Raw genomic sequence first — 19,693 nt, 5'->3', positions numbered from 1 at the left:
CTAATATTTTAGTAGCAATAGAATACAAATATTAGGTATATAGTCTCCAGTCTCCACCAGAAGAAATTTCCTAGAAGTTAGTACTAGAATACAATAGGTCGGTCGAAATTGAAACGGCCAATTTATTGTAGGCAAAAAATTATGTGATAGTATATATGTGAGATAGATCGAGTCAAGATGAAACATAATACTTATATATTTGTTAATGTAATACTAAATAGCCTGGTTTAGGCCCAATGGTGTTAGCCTTTAAAAGCCCAAAACTACCTAATATTGAATTAATTCATTAACTAGTTATTAATGTATTAATTAGGGCTGAGCAAGAATTGACCAACCCGAGTAATCTGACCGGACCGCGGTCCGATTTAACATTGCCGAACCCGAAATCCGTTAATCGAACCGAAGGTCAAAACGACGTCGGTTTAACGGTTTCGAATTGGGTGGGGTATTTTTGCTTCCGACCCGTCCAATTACCCGAACTAAATTAGGGCTAAGTAGGGCTGCTAGGATATGACGTCGTTTGTGCTTATAGTGTGTGTATATATATATATATATATATATATATATATATGTTGATACTGAAGAAGAGTTTAGTGTCTCCTCATTTGCGCAATCGCGACTTCTATGTGTCTGTCCTCTTGGCTCTTGCACAACCCTAGCTAGGGTTTCTCACTTTCTCATTCTCTGATTCTCTCAATCTCTCATTTCTCTTTACTATCTTCTCGACTTCCCTTCTCCGATTTCACTAATTCACTCACAGTGAGTCTCTTTCTCTCTGAGTTGTGTACGTACTCCGGTAGTCGTAGATTCGTAGTCCTGTGGGCGCTGGCACTAGTACAAAAAGGGGTATTTGCGTCTGGAGTTTTGGACTTTTTGCATCTGGAGTACTCCAGACGCATATGCCGGAGACGCAGTTAGTCCGAACTATCTGCGTCCGGAACTGCCCACTTCCGGACGCAGCTGGTCATTTATATATTTTTTTAATTAAGCATTCCGGACGCAGCTGGTAATTTTTTATTTTTTTAAATAGACTATCTGCGTCTGGAACTGCTCAGTTCCAGACGCAGATAGTCATTTTAAAAACAAAAAAAAAATTATTTGATAATAATAATAATACATTTTTTGCCTGCTCAAATCTTGTCCAATGCATGCAATTCATGATATAATTCCTAAAAATAGGCTGCAAACGATCATTCATAGCAATGAAGTGGATGGTCACAGCTCAACCATGTCTCAATATGTAGAAAATTAACAAATTAAATCATAGACAAAAGATTAACAATCTTAATTGAAGAATTTACGCACAATTTCAACCAAGTGTTGCTCTCAGTGATGCTATATAGTATATAACCATACCAGACATAGAAACAGATCTATACCTTCTGCTATATAACCATACCAGACAATGCTCTCAGTGATGCTATACAAGGTTCTAAATACCAGACAAATGGGAGTCATCAATTTTGTCATAGAAACAGATCTGTATGTCATCAGCACTTTTAGAAGTCTTCACAGACTCATCCTTAGATATGACCTGCATCATAGATAGAAATTGTCTAGTCAAAGATAAATAGGATCTAGAAAAGAGGAGCCACTACAAGATGCATCAACTTTAAACCATACCCCAATGCCACTGCAATGAGCATCCAACAACACCCTATCAACTGAGTTTTGACCTAAAACTTTGGGCAGCTGCAATAATTTTACATAGGGAAAAGAAATGTAGTTTAGACTATTGAAAAGAATTACTATCAAGTGCACAGAAGAAGAAATACTAACTACTAAATGCAACACAACAATACAACATCGAACATATCAAACACATTATAGAGTATTTATTTGCAAACTTATTTTTGTGATAGGTAAAATTATATTAAAAGCAAAACAAAATGCATCTAAGCATACAAAAGAGTATCAAAGTATCAAACTTATTCTGCCATACCATTTGCAGAGTCCTTCAGACTCCCATTCAGGGTCACTTCCTCATATGGCATAGACATTCTTGACAATCTAAATCAAATCAGTCCCTGGAGAATCTTCTGCAATGATCCCAGAAATTCATAGAGAATTTCCAGTCAAACTAAAATTTAGCACACTCACAAGTCACAACACATGCCACAGCATAACAGTAACAGATCAAGGAAACAAGTCGAAATCCAGAAAATCAAGACTAGTCTCTGTTCATTTCCTTGGCTTTCCACTTGTGAGCTAAACGGGAATGATGAAAAACAGAATCGACAGACTCAATCGGAAAAGAAAAATCATATCAAAAGTAAAATGGATGCATGCATGTTCTCAGCAGTACAGAGAAAGCACGATTGATGAATCGAGAGAAGAACAAAAATCCTGATACTTACATGAGGTGTAAAACTCCAAGGCGTTAAATGGAAGCAGAGATGAGTGTGAGGGGGAGCGAGAGAGTAGTCTGTTACCATTAAAACAGGATGAACCTGCAGAAGAAACAGACACAAACAGACATAAGCATGGCCCTACAAATCCTTTATCCTAATAATCAATGTTCACAATCACAATTCAAAAAGGTTTCTACATAAGTTTCATTCTAGTACCATAAACAGTATCGCATAAACATAAGAAGCTATCAATTTCACCATAAACTAGTAAACTAGTAGAATTCAGACAAAGACCTCAGCTGGCTCATCCTGCCCATCAGCCTTGGCCCCTGCCTGATCATCATCAACTTCAACCTGCAGCAGAGAGTATTATCAGTAATACAGAGGCATAAAGTCATTGTTGACAATATAACAGAATCTTTGAAAGAATAAGTAGCATACTTAGAACTTCACCGGGAAAAGATTTAATAGATAAATATTCAAATAATAAAAGAAGTGATACCTCTTTAGTATATCCCTTTCTTGCCATGTTTATATAGGGAATGAAACGAACTGTGAATAGTTTTTGACAAGTTTCTCTATTCTTTCTGGATGTGCAAAACCTTTGTCATCTCTCTGAAAACATAGAGAAAGCATAAAAAAGACATCATTGATCCCACATACTTGATAAGCATGCATTAGAAGCTATTCAATCAACTAATATAACCTTCATATATAAAGTGAGGCGAGTCTCTCTAGGAATGTGTTTGGCAGGATCAATCTCCTCCCGAATGCTATAGGTGCTAGAATTAGCCTCTCCCTTCCCAAACATACTGTTTATCTGATTTTGGGCTCTTTGTTGAGATAGGTGCTATAGGTGCTATAGAAGCAATCTTTTGGAATGAAATAATCAAATTTTAGAAAGCTGACAATTATTGTCAATTATTTTAAAGTTATTTCTGAAACAAACAGGTGGCAAAATACATGATTTAGCTCCTCTCCATTAAGTTATTTCTGAAACAAACAGCTCAAACTCCCTTGAGTTTCATAAGAAGGCATACATGCTTTTCTCTATTAACATATCAAAGTTAAAGAAGTCTTTCACTTTGATTACATTTGTTACATGAATCTAGTAACATAAACTAGTAAAATTCATAAGACACGAGCAAATAATATCTGATAAATGTTGTCAAATACTTACTGCAGAAAAAGTTTCCCTGGTAAGATTTGCACTTGTTTTACTTTTTACACCAAGTATTCGGTACCACTCTCTCACAGCCCTATCTGCTAACCATAGCAATACTTGAGGTGAATACTCCACCCTAAACCCTTTTTACTTCTTATGAACTGTTGAAAAGTTTAGAAAAAATACCTCACTGTATTTTGGCAGCTCTGTCTCACATCTCTTGGAGTGAATACTCCACCCTAAACCCCTAAAGAAATTTGATAAATAAATTAAAAACAAAAAAACATGTAGAAAATCTAGGGAAAAAACAACCAAAAAGAAAAGCCTATGTATGAACGAAACTGACCTACAACATGCTGCCGACGGTCGCTTATGAAGGAAGCTCCTCGATGACCGGTGGCAAGAGGCGACGGGCGAGATGGCTGGAGACCGGCGGCGGCTGTGCGAACGATGGGGAAGACGATGGACGGCGACGGATTGCAGCGGCGAGCGGCGACAAGGTGGCGACGGGAGGCTGTGGACAGCGGCGAGGGTTCCAGGATGGTGCGGCGATTGTGTGGATCTAATGTGTTTATGTTCGGTGAACGACGGCTGGGAGTGGAGACGGAGGCGGCGTTGGTCGTGGAGTGGCGACGGGGAGTAGGTACTTCGGACGTGGAGGCGCAGATCTGCGTTGGACTTGAAGATGGTGCGGCGTGAGGTTGAGATCCAGATTTTAACTAAAAATAAAATAATAATAATAATAATAATAATAATAAAGCAGCTGCGTCCGTAGTTCCCACTTCGGACGCAGCTGCTGTAACGCTACGGATCAGCCGCGTCCGAAGTGGGTACTTCGGACGCAGCTGGTCCATTTTTTATTTTTTTTTTTAAAAAAATAATTAAATATTGGACATTTTAATTATAAAAATGCCACGCATCACTTTACGCGTCTGGAGTTTGAACTCCGGACGCAAATTGTCTTATATTTTTGATCAATTTTGTACTAGTGTGGTTTTGCTCGAGAATTCGACTCTTCGAGTGGTGGAAGCCCTCAAGCTCTGGTGGAGTGGTGGTGGTGTCTAGGACTGTTCGAGTGGTGATATATGTGCTAGAGGCCCTTGTTCTCCGGGGAATTTGTGAGAAACGAAGTAAATCGCAAAACCCTTAATTTAATTTATTCATATATTACAATTTTGTGATTTTTTGTGTTATGTATTGCTGATATATTGTGATTTCTGGTGGAAGCACTGACTTATCTGTTATCTGAAACCCTAGTTTGATTTCTGAAGTTTATTTTTATCTATTTCGGATTTGTGATATGTATTGCTGATATATTGTGATTTCTGGTGAAAACACTGACTTATCTGAAACCCTAGTTTGATTTCTGAAGTTTATTTTTATCTATTTCGGATTTGTGATATGTATTGCTGATATATTGTGATTTTTGGTGGAAGCACTGATTTATCTGAAACCCTAGTTTGATTTCTAAAGTTATATGTAATCTGTGAGATCTCTAGTTTACTTTGATATCCAATTTGTGATATGTCTCTCAGTTTTATGTAATATGTGAGATCTCCAATTTACTTTGATATTTAATTTGTGATATGTCCCTAAGTTTTATGTAATCTGTGAGATCTCCAGTTTACTTTGATATCCAATTTGTGATATGTCCCTAAGTTTTATGTAATCTGTGAGATCTCCAGTTTACTTTGATATCCAATTTGTGATATATCCCTCAGTTTTATGTAATCTGTGAGATCTCCAGTTTACTTTGATATCCAATTTGTTATATGTCCCTCAGTTTTATGTAATATGTGAGATCTCCAATTTACTTTGGTGGAAGCCTTTAAATAAAATCCAGAAATGATGAATTGAGGGACATGTTCCTGATTTGGATTTTATAACATCAAGTTAATGGATTATGGATCATATTGGACCCTTAAATGGTAACTGTGATATGTGAAATGTGCATTACATGAAATCTAGAGTATACATGATGAAGTAAATTCAATTGTCTCATTTTCCTGAATCTGGATTTCTCTCAATTCTGACTGTTAAGTAATTATGTAATAATATGTTGTATGCATGCTTGATGCTTGTGTCCAATCTGTTGATGATTTTCCATAAGTGACTTCCCATTCACTAATACTTTCCCATTTTTAGATGGAAAGTATTAGTGGTCTGTCTGGGAGTCAACCTGAGGTGGAAGCCCCAGCTGTAGAGACAAATAATTCTCAGTCTCAATAGCCATTGCCTCCATCTGTTCCAAAGAAAAGGAAAGTATTAATGTAGTTCATTGTAGTGTATTTTTGAACTTTCAGACTGTCTTTTGGCTTGTGCTGTAAGCCTGTAAATCTGTAATGCTGTAAAAATTTATATTTATGAAGAAAATTATTAATTTTTAAGCTTTTTTTTTTTTCAAAATCGAACTATCCGACGGATTAACCGGATATCCGTCGGAATAGTTCGGCCAATTATCCGACGGTTTGGGACTAAAAAATAAACGGATAGATAGGATCTCAACCATTCAACCCGAAATCCGATCGGGGTCTCCATCCGCGACCCCGATCCGTCCGAACGCGCCCGATGCTCAGCCCTAATATTAATTCAATATCAATAACCCTTTATCGATTTCTTTTAAAGTTCTCAGCATTACCACGAACCATTAAGGTGTGACTTTCTAGATTCATAGTCAAACTAGCAACAAGTAATATTTAATAACTCATTATTAAATAACTCGTAAGTCATGAGTGACACCTAGCAGTATGTCATGACTACCTAGTTGACAATGAATATATATTTAAATATATTATAATGAACCTTCCCGTTACAAATATCATGCAACATTCCTTCTACATAACACTTGTTCCGAACTAGGTAAAGGTCATGGTTAAACTTGGTCAAACTCATAAACCTGGTCAATATGTCTATTCAATATTCTTAACCTGAAGTCCAACTTCATTATACTCTGGCTAGAGATTCTCGTTGTATGATTATTGAATAGACTAGAACATCCTTGTTACCTCAAGGCGGTTGATTCTCTATTGAACGCACACATGTCTCTGTACAATACTGAACTAGGCCACCAAGTACATTTATAGTCCTACAAAGAACAAAAGGCGCATACTGACAAAAGTGTTAAAGAACATAAGTTTAAGCCTAATCTAACCTAAAAATATGAAAAGAAGTGAAGGAGAGTGTCTAGGGTTCAACCATGGGTCAAAACTGCGTTTAAAATGCTCAAAAAAAGCTTAAATACAAATAGGGGTAGGTGACACGAACATGGACACGGCCGTGTCAAAAAACTTGGAATTCTAGGCGCGGTTGCTAGAAATCGCCCAAAACGACATGACCTCAGACACGGCCGTGCACTTGGCCGTGTCTGTTGACCTTTAAAACTTCAGATTTTGGATTTTTGGTTTTCACGAAAGTTGTAGACCTTCGAGTTTTCTTTCCAATGGAGTAAAAATCACATCATTTGGACATTTCTAGGCTGATATATGGTCAAAATACCAAATACTGGCAGTTTTGGGCAAAATCTGTAAGTTTGGAACGCCAACTTCAAGGACGATTTTGACCCCCTTTTGCTTCTCTTTCAGGCTTTAATGTCTCCATAATAGTTGTATCCCTTTGAGTCTTCTTTCTAGTGGCATATATAAGAATCACTTAATTTGGATATTTATAGACTGAGATATGGTCCAAATACCAAACAGTGGCCAATCTATGCGAGAATTTCAGCTTTTTGACACTTGTTTCACTTTGGCCTTTGTTTATCCATATGATCTAAACCATTGAAAATATCACTCTTAGGCTCCCTTGGAAGTGTAGCATCCATCTCCATAGTTTCTCCTTGGCTCCCCTTGACTCCAAAATGATTCAAAATCCTTCATTTATACTCAAAGATAATGAATTGAGTTTAATTGATCAAATGAGAAAAATACGAATCATTATTATATCAAGTAAGCGACACTCTAAACTTGGATTGAATATATCCAAGCAATACAATCTCCCCATTTACATTTTTGGCTTGTTTGGTTCGCATAAATATTTAAGGATGAAAGAAATTGAAATTCCATGAGAAAGAAATTATCAGGAATATTGATTCAATTGTTTAGTTGGTTGAAAAGAAATTATTTTGAATATTTATTTCATTCGTTGGTTGGGTTCGGAATTGTAATAAACAATGTGTAAAGACCAATATGCCCGGGAGAGATTTTTGCAACACTAATTATAACTCACAATTACAATTGAATCGAAGTTTCGATAATACTTAGCTAGAAAATTGAAGGTTAAAACCCTCACTATGAAAAAAACAAAGAAAGCTCCATGAAAAAACTCAAATAATACTTAGCCAAAAAGTTGAAGGTTTGGAAGCACACCATGAAGGAACCAAGAAACCTCCATGAAAACTACGGTCAGACCAAATCAATAAGCTGGATAAATCGTCGTTATACCGTGGACCACGGTCCATAATGCATTATGGACCGTGGTCACTGATACTACAAGTCATCTCAAAAGATAGTGCCTTACATTTGTTTTTTATATTATCGAATGAAACTATAATTATATCGAAATGTAACTGTAGTTGTGTTGAAATGTAACTGCAGTGTATATGAACTGATACTGAATAACAGTTTCACATTTGTGTTTTATATTTCGAATGAAACTGTAGTTATATCGAAATATAACTGTAGTTGTGTTGAAATGTAACTGCAGTGTATATGAACTAATACTGAATAACAGTTTCACATTTGTGTTTTTATATTATCGAATGAAACTGTAGTTATATCGAAATATAACTGCAGTTGTGTTGAAATGTACTACAGTTGTGTTGAAATGTAACTGCAGTGTATATGAACTGAAGTGAATGGCGCGGAACGGAAGTGGTTTCATTTGTCTGTTTTCATTAATCAAAACGACGTCATTTTGATGCGCGGTCCACAATGGTCCACAATCCATTGTGGACCGCGGTCCACAATATAATTTGCGAAGGACAACAACTTAATATATGAAATAGTCTCCATCAGAAAAAAAAAATTTCCAACCTCTTTTTCTCCATGCAAGATTGAAAATGTGAGTAATATAATGTGGCTATAGTGTTTTTTGTCCTATTTTAATAGCAGCAATACACATCCATGATCTTCTTGTACAATTGGGCTCTAATTATACAAGAGTCTACAAAGCACTTCTCACAGTAAGAACCCTAGCTAATGCATCATATCATTGATCCCAATTTGCAATTTAATTCACCCAAGAATCCACAACAAGAGAGTTCAATCCAAATCCGATCCTTGTGTGAATCTAGCTACTCATATTGGAAATTCAAAAGCATATACTACAAATTGAAATGGAAGCCATTGCAAACACAATTGAATTGAAGTAAATGTAGAATAAGTAAAGAAAAACGACTTAGCTTTGATCAATTGAGAAATTGGAGAATCACACATATATATAAATCAAGCCAACATTTGAAGAACCACAAGATGGTGAGCACCATGGCTGACCCGAGGCATGAGGCCATTCCAAGCAACACTCAACCCCAACAAGGTGCGAGGCCGACCCCGAGGTCGGTCAAGGAGGAAAATCAAGAGCTTAGCACATGGGTCACCTTTGAGTTGCGCCCAATAGGAGCACTATGTGAGGATTTGATGAGCTAAGCCCGAGGAAGACCTTGGCGGTGCCCAAGGGAGCACTCAAGCCAATTGCAACACAATCGCTTTAGTTTCCTAGACTTCAATCAAGGCCACAAAATTATCTCCTAAGGAAGCAAAAGAGGTTCGACTCCTTGGATGATCGAACGAGCCCGACGGACGAAGAAGACCCACTCACTTAGGGCATGTGGAGCTCACATGAAGCATTATTGTGCTGAGGAAAATAGAGGCCCTCCCATGTGAGCTCGAATAAGCTCAAGGAGGCCCAAAGCCAAGCCAATAGTGGCTAACCTTGAGGCTCAAGATGGGGATGACTAACAACCGACCCCAATAAGGCTCAAGACTGATCATACGGCTAGCAGCAGAGGTCGGCCATCGAGACAATTAAGAGGTGGACTCGGCCAAGGAGACGGTAAACCAAGCCTGAGATACACAAGACCAATCTCGATGAACGAGGCGAAGGCTACAATAGGTAAACATTTTTTTGTGGAGGTCAGATTAGATTGTAGCTCGGAATTACTCTCTTTCGCTAACAATAACTCGCAGCACAAAGAGTGGAGGACTAATGATGGATATATTGGGAGCGGGTCTAAAGGAAACCGACCCGAGACAAGGAAGCGAGGCAACCCAGTCCGACCCGGGTCTGGACTCTCACTTGGCCTCGTGGCCTCAAGGGCCGAGGTCAGTGCCTGGCACCTTGGGTTCCAAGACCAAGTTCAAGGCCGAGCCCGATGCTCGGGGCCTTCGGGGTCCCAGTGCTCGGCCACCATGGCATGCACTAGGATGTGATTCTACAAATCTGAGGCTTTGTTGTACTGAGAGAAGAAGATGATGTACTTAAAGGTATGTAAATAAAACACAGCACTACAACATATAATATTCCTTACATTATAAATTGATTCTAAATGAAAATTATATTATAATCAACTATACATTATTTGACATGACTAATCTTACATAATAAAACCACACAATCAAATCAAGTCTAAATTTGAAGTAACATGTAATTAAGAAAGCACATATGACATGTATAAATCAAGCTAATATTTGAAGAACAACATGTTCATTGGACTCTACAGAGGATGCTCCATTGCTTGTTGCAGAAGATGAAACTGTTGTTACTTGTTGCTCAATCCATCCACGCCATTCATCAATGCATAATGGTTTACTAGGACCAATGCTTGAAAGTTTACGCTCTTCAACAAAGTTTAGAATATCTTCTGTTTCCCCGAAAATGATAGCTGCATCTCGAACACTTTCTAGCCTTTCCTCAATTGCACTGCTTATGCACTTAGTATATATCATATGCGGCAAATTATTAAGACAAGCCGCCAATATGTCTGCAATCATGCAAATTAACTTCCTAAACAATTCTTCAGCATGGCACTCACCATCTTCATAGTATAGCAGAATGGTTCGAGTAATTCTGTACATTGAATTTGCAGCTAAAACATTCGCAGGCCAATATAGTGGATTTTCCACTATCATTTTGTTCTCTTTAGAGCTAAACTCCATTACAATCCTTTCAGATACATTAGTAAGATCTTGAATAATATCCTTAACAGAATTTATTTCTCCCGTTTTTCTTTTAAGATCCATGTCTAACCATTTCCTATGAAGCTCAACTCCCACCCACACAACATCTGCTGCATTTTTAATACTTTTCAACCCACATTTCCCATCCAGGACATCTATGAGGCTTGCATAGCGGAGGCCTTCATTAGCACTGCTTACCAACCAATCAACATGTCCACTTGCGATGTTTGGAATTGCAATGGCGATGCTTGTTAGTGTCACCACCGGAAGTGTCCAACAATTCGGAGGTTCACTAGACAATAGACTTGAAACTCGATTGCTATCAAATTCTACCACGCCACCAAAAGAGAAACTTTGATTGAGAAGATTAAATAGGTTGTGTGGCCGTTGCTTGTTACCCATCTCTACAAGTTTATCCACCCTATTAATAATCCCTCTCAATAATTTTTTTGGGAATTGCTTTTCTCCTTCAAGTAGTATTACAAAGCAATTGAGATCTACCTCTGGTGTCCTCTTGTCATTTGAAACTTTCTTTTTGCGGAACAATTTGCCTAAATAATGATTAATTAATTTGCCTAAAGGATTAACTAAAAGTACTAATGGAAGCACAGAATAAAAAGAGATAACACTACAAAACTTACACCACATTACATTCAGATTCTGAATTAATATGCAAAAAGTCAAGATCAAAGATTTTATGCTGTGAATAAATTTTTTGAGTGTGCGTCTCTTAAACTTCATAAGTATTGATCTCTGCCTCCACTCCACCAATTTTTCCGTCCAATAGGACTCAATTGTGACTTCTTCTCTACTGATTCTGATCCCATTGTTCTCATACTTGTAACCAACCACACTAATCATGAAGATTGTAGCTATGACCACAGTCGGTAACGTGACATAATATTGTGAAAGTAAAATCATGTTGATCGAAGACTTATATTCAGATTGATTTCGTCTAGACGCCGAGTTAAAACCAGTCCTCACCCCATTAAAAAGTGATCGGAATGAAATAAATCCAGAAAATAGGCAGATGATATTGGTATAAACGAAGGTGACCAACCTTTTCATCAGAAGCTGGGGGCTACCAGTTGCTGCCATCACCCAATACTTTGTAATGCTCAATCTAAGCTCTTCAACTCTATAATGTTGTTGCCCAGCTTCCATCTGTCTCTGCCTCTCATCTGAAACTAGCTTCTGATACTTTGATTCTGCGCGTTTCTTAATTGCTGGAACTGCTAGACCCGTACACACAATTGTCATCCATGTGCAGAACAACAAAGCAATTTGGATGATGATTACCGAAGATGATTGGCGATCAAACAGATGGAAACGTAGTTGGATGTATAAATCGACAACCACGGTGATCACCAATATGCTCAAAGCGGTGAGGTTGGTTAAAATATCTGTGTTATTCATAGAGCCCAGAGAGGTAAAAAAATTACCCATCGCCACAGTTAAGAAAACTGTGTTCATAACTTTTGCCTGATTATCTAGGTAAGACGACTTGGGAGTTGTGAGATCGGCTGCCACCTTGGTAGCCACAGCTAATAGTGTCAACCAAGTTGCATTGAGAGTGAAGAAATTGCCGGAGAAGCGAAAATTAAATTTGGGAAAGGAGTTAATGAAGGTCAAACATGAGTTTAAGAACATTGCAAAGGAACAAGCCATAGACGCAGCCGCTACATAAACGCCTATAATTGGCATCGGAGAATCAATATCTCCCATATTTTTGCTACCTAAAGGACTATCTGCCAGTTGGTAGTAACTCATTTTGATTAAACTAAACTTTCAACTCCGGCCTATAGTTTAACTACCATAGATGGAATATGAAGGTATATATAAATGAACGCCAGGAAGACAACCAGTGCATTGGCTTATTTTCGAAGACCATTCATTCATATACGTAATATATACACGTGGCTTATTTTCCACGGAGAGGCTGGATTGCCGGCTTCTCCTTTGAGGAGAAGCCGGCAATCTGTTTATTATATTTTAAAGTATTTTTTAATTATTTTTTTAAAAATTAAATTTTACCTGTTATTACCTTGAGTTTCCCTGCAAAATAAGCTAAATGAATATCCCTATTGTGCATTGATGAGTGACGCCGGTGGGTGGAGAGACAAGATCCAATAGTTTCAGCTTTTGCAACAATTGATGAAACACCCTCCGCGATTGAGCCCACCGAGAGTGTAATTGCTCAAGTTCAGTCTTGATTTGTATGATACTTAGATGCTTTCATATGATACTTAGATGCTACCTTCAAATGTAGACTTGATTTATGTGTGGTTCTATTATGTAGACTTCATTTGTAAAAATAATTAAATATTAAAAACGTAGACAAATGTCATACTTATATGCTCAAATGTAATACTAATCGGAAATAAAATTGTTGCTACTTAATGTAATACTTTTAAGGGAAAATACAATACTTTTTACATTTGGATTAAAAAGTGTTACATTTTCCCTCAAAAGTATTATAATTTTCCCTTATAAGTAAGGAACACATGTCAACATTACTTATTATGAAAAATGTAATACTTTTTCTCTTATAAGTAACAAAATTTGTATTCTTGATTAGTATTATATTTGAGCATATAAGTATGACATTTGCACATATAAGTATGATATTTGCATGGTGTTCCGACCTGATCCGTCTCACAAATAGGGATCCGTGAGACGGTCTCACACAAGTGTGACCCCATATCATTTAGTTACTACTACGGCCAGATCTACTATGCAAAAGAATTTACATTGTAACTCTAAAATAATCAAGGTTAAAGCATTTATTGTGGTAGTGAATAAAAAATATCTAGCTCAAGAATATGGAACAGTAGAGAGTGCTCCATTGTATGTTGCAGAAGTTGAAATATTTGGGATTCGTCTCTCCATCCATCGACGCCAATCATCAATGTATAATGGATGGTCGGGACCAATGCTTGTAATTTGGCGCTCTTTGAAATGCTTCAAGATATTCTCAGTTTCACCCACAAGGACAGCTGCTTCACGGACATTTTTCTCCCTTTGCTCTATGGCATTGCAACTGCACTTGGTAGCTATCAAATGCGACAAATTGGTAAGACAAGCCGCCAATATGTCTGCAATCATGCAAATTAACTTTCGAAAAACCTCTTCAGGTCGGCACTCATCATTTTCATAGCATAGCAGAATGGTATTGCTAACCCTGTACATTGAATTAGCCGCTAAGACATTTGAAGGCCAATAAAGAGGATTTTCCTCACACCAAAACTCCATGACAATCCTTTCAGCTTCAACAGAAAGAGCTTGAATAATCTCCTTTGCAGAATTTACTTGGCCAGTAACTTTTGTCTCAAGATCAACGTCCAACCACTTCTTGTGAAGCTCAACTCCCACCCAAACTACATCCGCTGCACTTTTTATGCCTTTCAAGTAATGCTTCTCATCCAAGGCATCTATTAGGCGTACATAGTGGAGGCCTTCGTCAACACTACTTACCAACCAATCAACATGCTGGCTTTCGATGTTTGGAAGTGTAATGGCGATGCTCGTTAGTGTCACTATTGGAAGTGCCCAACAATTAGGAAGTTCATCATATAATAAACTTGAAACTCGGTTACTATCAAATTCTCTCACCCCGTCAAAGGAGAAACTTTGATTGAGAAGATCCAAGAGTTTCTTTGGCTGCTTCATCTTACCCTTCTCAATATGTACATCCACCGAATCAACAATGTTTTTCAAGAACGTTGCTGGGAATTTTTCTTTTTCTTCTCCTTCAAGTAGTATAAGATAGCAGCTATAATCTATCATCTCATCTGATGAGCCCCTAAGGACGACGATACATTTTTCTAAATGATACATGATAAATACAAATGGAAGCATGGTGTAATAAAAGACAACACAACTTAACTTGCACCACATGACAACCACGGTCTGGAGTCTAATGCAGAGTGTCAAGATCCAAGCTTTTATGTTGTGGAGAAATTTTCTAACCCTGCCTCTATTAATCCTCACAGGTATTGAACTCTGTCTCCATTCCACCAGCTTTTCAGTCCAATAGGATTCTATGATGAATTCTTTCATATTGATTTTGATCCCATTATTCTCATACTTAGAACATAAGATACGGAGAAGAATGTACCAATCTAGGTTTCCTATAATGGGAAAATATTGAGAGAATAGAATCAATTTTACTGACCACTTGTAATCAGATTCCTGATGACAGTGAGAAGTCCAATTATCAAATGCATCATCCATGAGAAACCGTTCTAAATCTGAAACAAAAGAACACAATTGACAGATGCACCCGACATAAATGAAGGTCGCCAACCTTGTCATCATAAATTGGGGGCTAGCAGAGGCTGCCATCACCCAATACTTTGTAATGCTTAATCTCATCTCTTCAACCGTGTGTTGTTGCCCTTCCAATAACTGTATATGATTATGAATTGTCTGATACTTAGATTCTGAGCGTTTCTTAATTGCTGGAACTGCTAAAGCCGAACACACAATTGTTATGAATGTACAGACCAACAAAACCATAATAAATAAGATTTTGGGAAATAATGAGAATTCGAGTACATGGGTACTTAGTTGGATGCATAGATTGACAAGAACAGTGGTTACCAATATGCCCAAAGCAGTGACATTGATTAGAATATCTTTGTCAGTCATGGAAGCCAGTGTGGTGAAAAAATTACCCATCGCCATGGTTAAGAAAGCAGTGCTACTGATTTTTGTGAGGTTATCTCTGGGTGAGGGCATCTGGGTTGTGAGATCTCCTGTGAGCTTGGTTGCCACGGCTAATAGAGTGAGCCAAGTTGCATTGAGAGCGAAGTATTTGCTTGAGAAGTGGAAGGTCTTGGTGTGTTTGTAGAAAGATAATTGTTTGTACATGGAGTTAAGGAGCATTGCAATGGAGCAGATGGTGGAGGCAGCTGCTGCATAAAGGCCTACAAATGGCATCGCTTTCTGCCCTTGCGTTCTCTTTGTATACATGGAACAGTCACCCATTTTGATTAAAGCTAGCTAGCCCACTTGCAACTAGCTTCAATTCTCACGTTCACCAGTGTGTGTGTATATATATATACACACACACACTAACTTTCAGGACAGCTGCAGTCTTCAATTCCAAGAAAATTAAATATTGCAAGATTACGTAATTCTTGGGTTTTCACGTTTGGCCTATCAAGAATTGACAAGCGTCTGCTGATCGAATGAAGTTTTCCTGGGATGCCTGAACCAAAAACACAAGATTAAGCTTTGATGGACTAATCTACGTAAGATCACAAATATTGTCTAAGCACACAAAATAAATCTACGAAAAACTTAACTCGGAGTAGCGGAAGCACAAGTCGTGTTGATCTCCAGCCAAAAGAAGGATTTTTTTTCCTTCGGAATTAAGTGGGAATAAAATTGTAATCCCCTCCAACCAAAAGCCCTAAAGGATAAGATTATTTTCTACAATTAAAAGCTTGTTTTTATTAGAGTTAAATACCAGTCAAGGTACTCCGAGTTTGGTGGCTTCGCCACCTTTAGTCCTAAACTTTCAAATTGATCATCTGTGGTCTTCCGAGTTTTAAAATGTTACCACCTATAGTCCTAAACTTTAAAATTGACCATATGTGGTCCTCCGACTTCAAAATGTTACCAATCATGCATGGTCCTCCGATTTCAAAATATTACCAACCATTAATTTACTCAGTCAACATCGTGTAAATAAAGGGACAAAAATGTCATTTCATGTTATTCTTACATTTATACGTGAAAATATAGCATTTGGACATAGCAAATGCATCTATTTTTTTCAAATAAATGATACCGTAGCTGTTGTGAAAGAATTAGCGGTTGTTTGGAGAATAAGAATTGGAAAGAAATCAGGTGCATTGTTGGGTCGAAAGGCTATATTTTCACTTAAAAATATAAGAATAACATGAAAGGACATTTTTACCCTTTCATTTACACAGCATTTTGAAACTCGAAAGACCATGATTGGCAACATTTTGAAACTTGGAGACCTACAGATGGTCAATTTTAAAGTTTAGGACTATAGGTGGTAACGTTTTGAAACTCGGAGGACCACATATGATCGATTTGAAAGTTTAGGACTAAATGTGGCGAAGCCACCAAACTCGGAGGACTTTGGTTGGTATTTACTCTTTTTATTATTTAATCCACCATGGGCATTACAGTAATTTTTGACAGTTTCCTTATCCATGGTAACTGCTTATCAAACAAAAAATCACTACCTTTAATTTAATTAAATAAAAAGACCATATTAGACCACATGTTCTCATCTGGGGATGGACTCTCAATTTGAAGGAATCTCTCTCTCTCTCTCTCTCTCTCTCTCTATATATATATATATATATATATATATATATATAGAACTTGTGGAAAAATTCAAATCATTAATTTTTATATGTATTGATGTAATAGGTAATGTTAATTTTTATTTATAATTTTAAGAATTTCAAATTTTAATATTAAAAATATTGGTTAATTAGTTAACCGATCAATCAATCCAAAAAAAAAAAAAATTGATTCGGTTAATTAGGTCAAAGAAATTCCAGTTCGGTTAATGATTAAATGTTTAGAAATTTTGGTTAATTTGGTTCGATTAACCGACCAATTAACCGAATGCACACCCCTACAAATGTGTACTAACTAGGATATACACATTTGGTTGAAGAGAATCATAATTAACTTGATTTAAAAGTATTGTGCTTTTTTCACTTTAATACTAGTCTATATTAGCTTCCCGTAATCATTTTTTAAAGCAATTAGCTATAGGCATTTTTATTCGTTAAAGAGTATTTTAATGAATTTACAGAGAAAACAAAGTTAATGTATGATGCTTTTGACTTAAAATTTGTTCTTCACTTATTTGATGTATGCATTGAGAGAAAATGGATGAATTTATATATTTACCCTTCCATCACCTATGATTTTAACAACTCTTTGAGGTGAGAGACTAAAATGGCCACCAAACAAACAATTTAGTGGTTAAATGAGATCACATGTATAATTAAGGTACTCATCAGTTGACTATTCTAGTACAATTGAGGGACTAAAATGATCATTGTCCCTTATAATTGTTTGTTATATGTTAAACTTAATACTTTTTATTTAAATATGATTAATAAAATTATTTTAATAATATAAATAAGTCACTATTATTTTTTTTGAAAAAAAAAATTAATAGTCACTATTAATTTAAAACTCAAAATCGTGTTGTTTTCTTGAATTTGGTATTATATTTCTAAAATTTAAAGATTTGAATATAATTTTTTAATTTAACAATAAGCCATATTCTACTTATATTTGCCTTCAAACTAATGTATCATTATTGTGTAGTGTTTGCTAATGATTATCCACTAAACATTAGAGTATTCTTAATTTTGATCTGATCGAGCTCCACCTGAACATAACATTTTAGTTGTTGCGCATGATGTTTGGAGCAACACTCAGTGGCCATAACTAGTCTCTTTGATTTACGAAAAAGTTTATATGTCTGAATGTTAGGTAAAATTCGTCTTGTGACTTTAACTAGTATAAGACCATAAGAAAGTAAATCATCATATGTTGTCCACAGCTGACCAGCTCAAATCGAGAACCAATAAGCACCTCTCTCAATGAGTTAAACTTGAAACCTTGTGGTATGAAATAAATGACCAAATACTCTTTACAAATGAAACTTAACCACTAGTCTTGAAATTTTTCTAGATAAGGTACTCATACCTCTAAGAGGACCTTATTAAAGCCAAAGAATGTTCATTTAACCAATAAAAAGGTACCAAAAAAAAAAAAAAAAAAAAAAAAAGAAGAAGAAGAAGAAGTTATAGACATCCTTCTTTGTTTTCATCTGTATAATCAACAATATATCGAAATGACACTATTAAACAATTAACAAGCCCATTTCCAGGAAATTATGCAATGAATCAAAGAAGTGGATGGAACTTTTCTTTATTTATTTATAGGCATCCTTCATTGTTTTCAACGCACAAATGTTGTTTCTATAACGTTGTTGACATCACTGCATATATGCCATGAAACTTCCAATGAATTTCAACTACCTGCAGGTCTGCCTTTTTTATATATGTGCCTGTATATTCCATCTAATTAAACCACCTAATAGCATTGCCAACCGTATACCAACAATGTCAAGTTTTTTGGACAAATAGAAGAGAGAAGGATGAGGATAAAAAAATAATAATAATAATAAAAAAATAAAATAAAAACAGAGAAAACAAGAAAAAAATTTGGAGTGGAACGGGCCCACTATACATGCTGGTGCATACACTAACAATATTTCTCTCTTTTTCTTTACAAAAAACTCTCCTACAAATTCAATTTCTTGTCTTTCCAACCTTCTCTCTCCTTCACCCAAAGAAAAAATCCCTCTACTGTTTTGGAAGGTAGTTCAAATAGCCAAGTTCAAATGCATTCAAGAAGAACTAAGTATAACACAAAATATAAAAGTGTTTGGTAAATTAGTTGTTAGCTGATAGTTGTTTGATATAATTTCTTTTCTCAAAAGACTAATTGAAAAGATTGCTTTCAGTAGCATTTTGAAATTTAGTATTTTGGACTTACAAAAACCTTATCAACCAAACATTTATATTGATTTTTAACCAAGTCAAACAATTAATAATGGTCAAATAAGCCAAAATTGATTGATAGGCTAGTTATTTACCAAACAGGGCCGTTGTCTTATTCTTATAGCAACAATACACATCCATGATCTTCGTGTACAATTGGGCTCTAATTATACAAGAGCCCATAAGCACTTCTCACAACAAGAACCCCAACTAATGCATCATATCATCCCAATTTACAATTTAATTCATCCAAGCATCGACAACAAGAGAGTTCAATCCAAATCCATGTGTGAATCTAGCTACTCATATTGGAAATTGAAAAGCAAATACAATTTGAAATGGAAGCCATTCCAAGCACAATTTAATTGAAGTAAATGTAGAATAAGTAAAGAAAAGCTTAGCTTTGATCAATTGAGAAATGGGAGAATTACA

At 36.3% G+C, this 19,693-nt stretch overlaps 2 protein-coding genes and 1 long non-coding RNA gene across 3 annotated transcripts; all 3 read right to left on the bottom strand.

The window, feature by feature from the left end:
- Nucleotides 1–2,395: 2,395 nt before the first annotated feature.
- LOC116028468 lies at nt 2,396–2,929 on the bottom strand. Its single transcript, XR_004100159.1, has 3 exons — nt 2,854–2,929; nt 2,646–2,705; nt 2,396–2,450 (listed from the first exon to the last, which is right to left on the bottom strand). It is a non-coding gene; the product is annotated as an uncharacterized LOC116028468 (long non-coding RNA).
- A 7,255-nt stretch (nt 2,930–10,184) lies between these two features.
- LOC116029912 lies at nt 10,185–12,455 on the bottom strand. The gene has a single exon (XM_031271957.1). The coding sequence runs from the start codon at nt 12,453–12,455 to the stop codon at nt 10,185–10,187; it is 2,271 nt and encodes a 756-aa protein (XP_031127817.1).
- Nucleotides 12,456–13,499: 1,044 nt separating this feature from the next.
- Nucleotides 13,500–15,674, bottom strand: LOC116029911. Its single transcript, XM_031271956.1, has one exon. The coding sequence runs from the start codon at nt 15,672–15,674 to the stop codon at nt 13,500–13,502; it is 2,175 nt and encodes a 724-aa protein (XP_031127816.1).
- Between the last annotated feature and the right edge of the window lie 4,019 nt (nt 15,675–19,693).

The sequence above is a fragment of the Ipomoea triloba genome, chromosome 9 (genome assembly GCF_003576645.1).
Source record: "Ipomoea triloba cultivar NCNSP0323 chromosome 9, ASM357664v1".
NCBI classification, from domain to species: Eukaryota; Viridiplantae; Streptophyta; class Magnoliopsida; order Solanales; family Convolvulaceae; genus Ipomoea; species Ipomoea triloba.
This window is presented reverse-complemented; position numbering and strand designations above follow the sequence as displayed.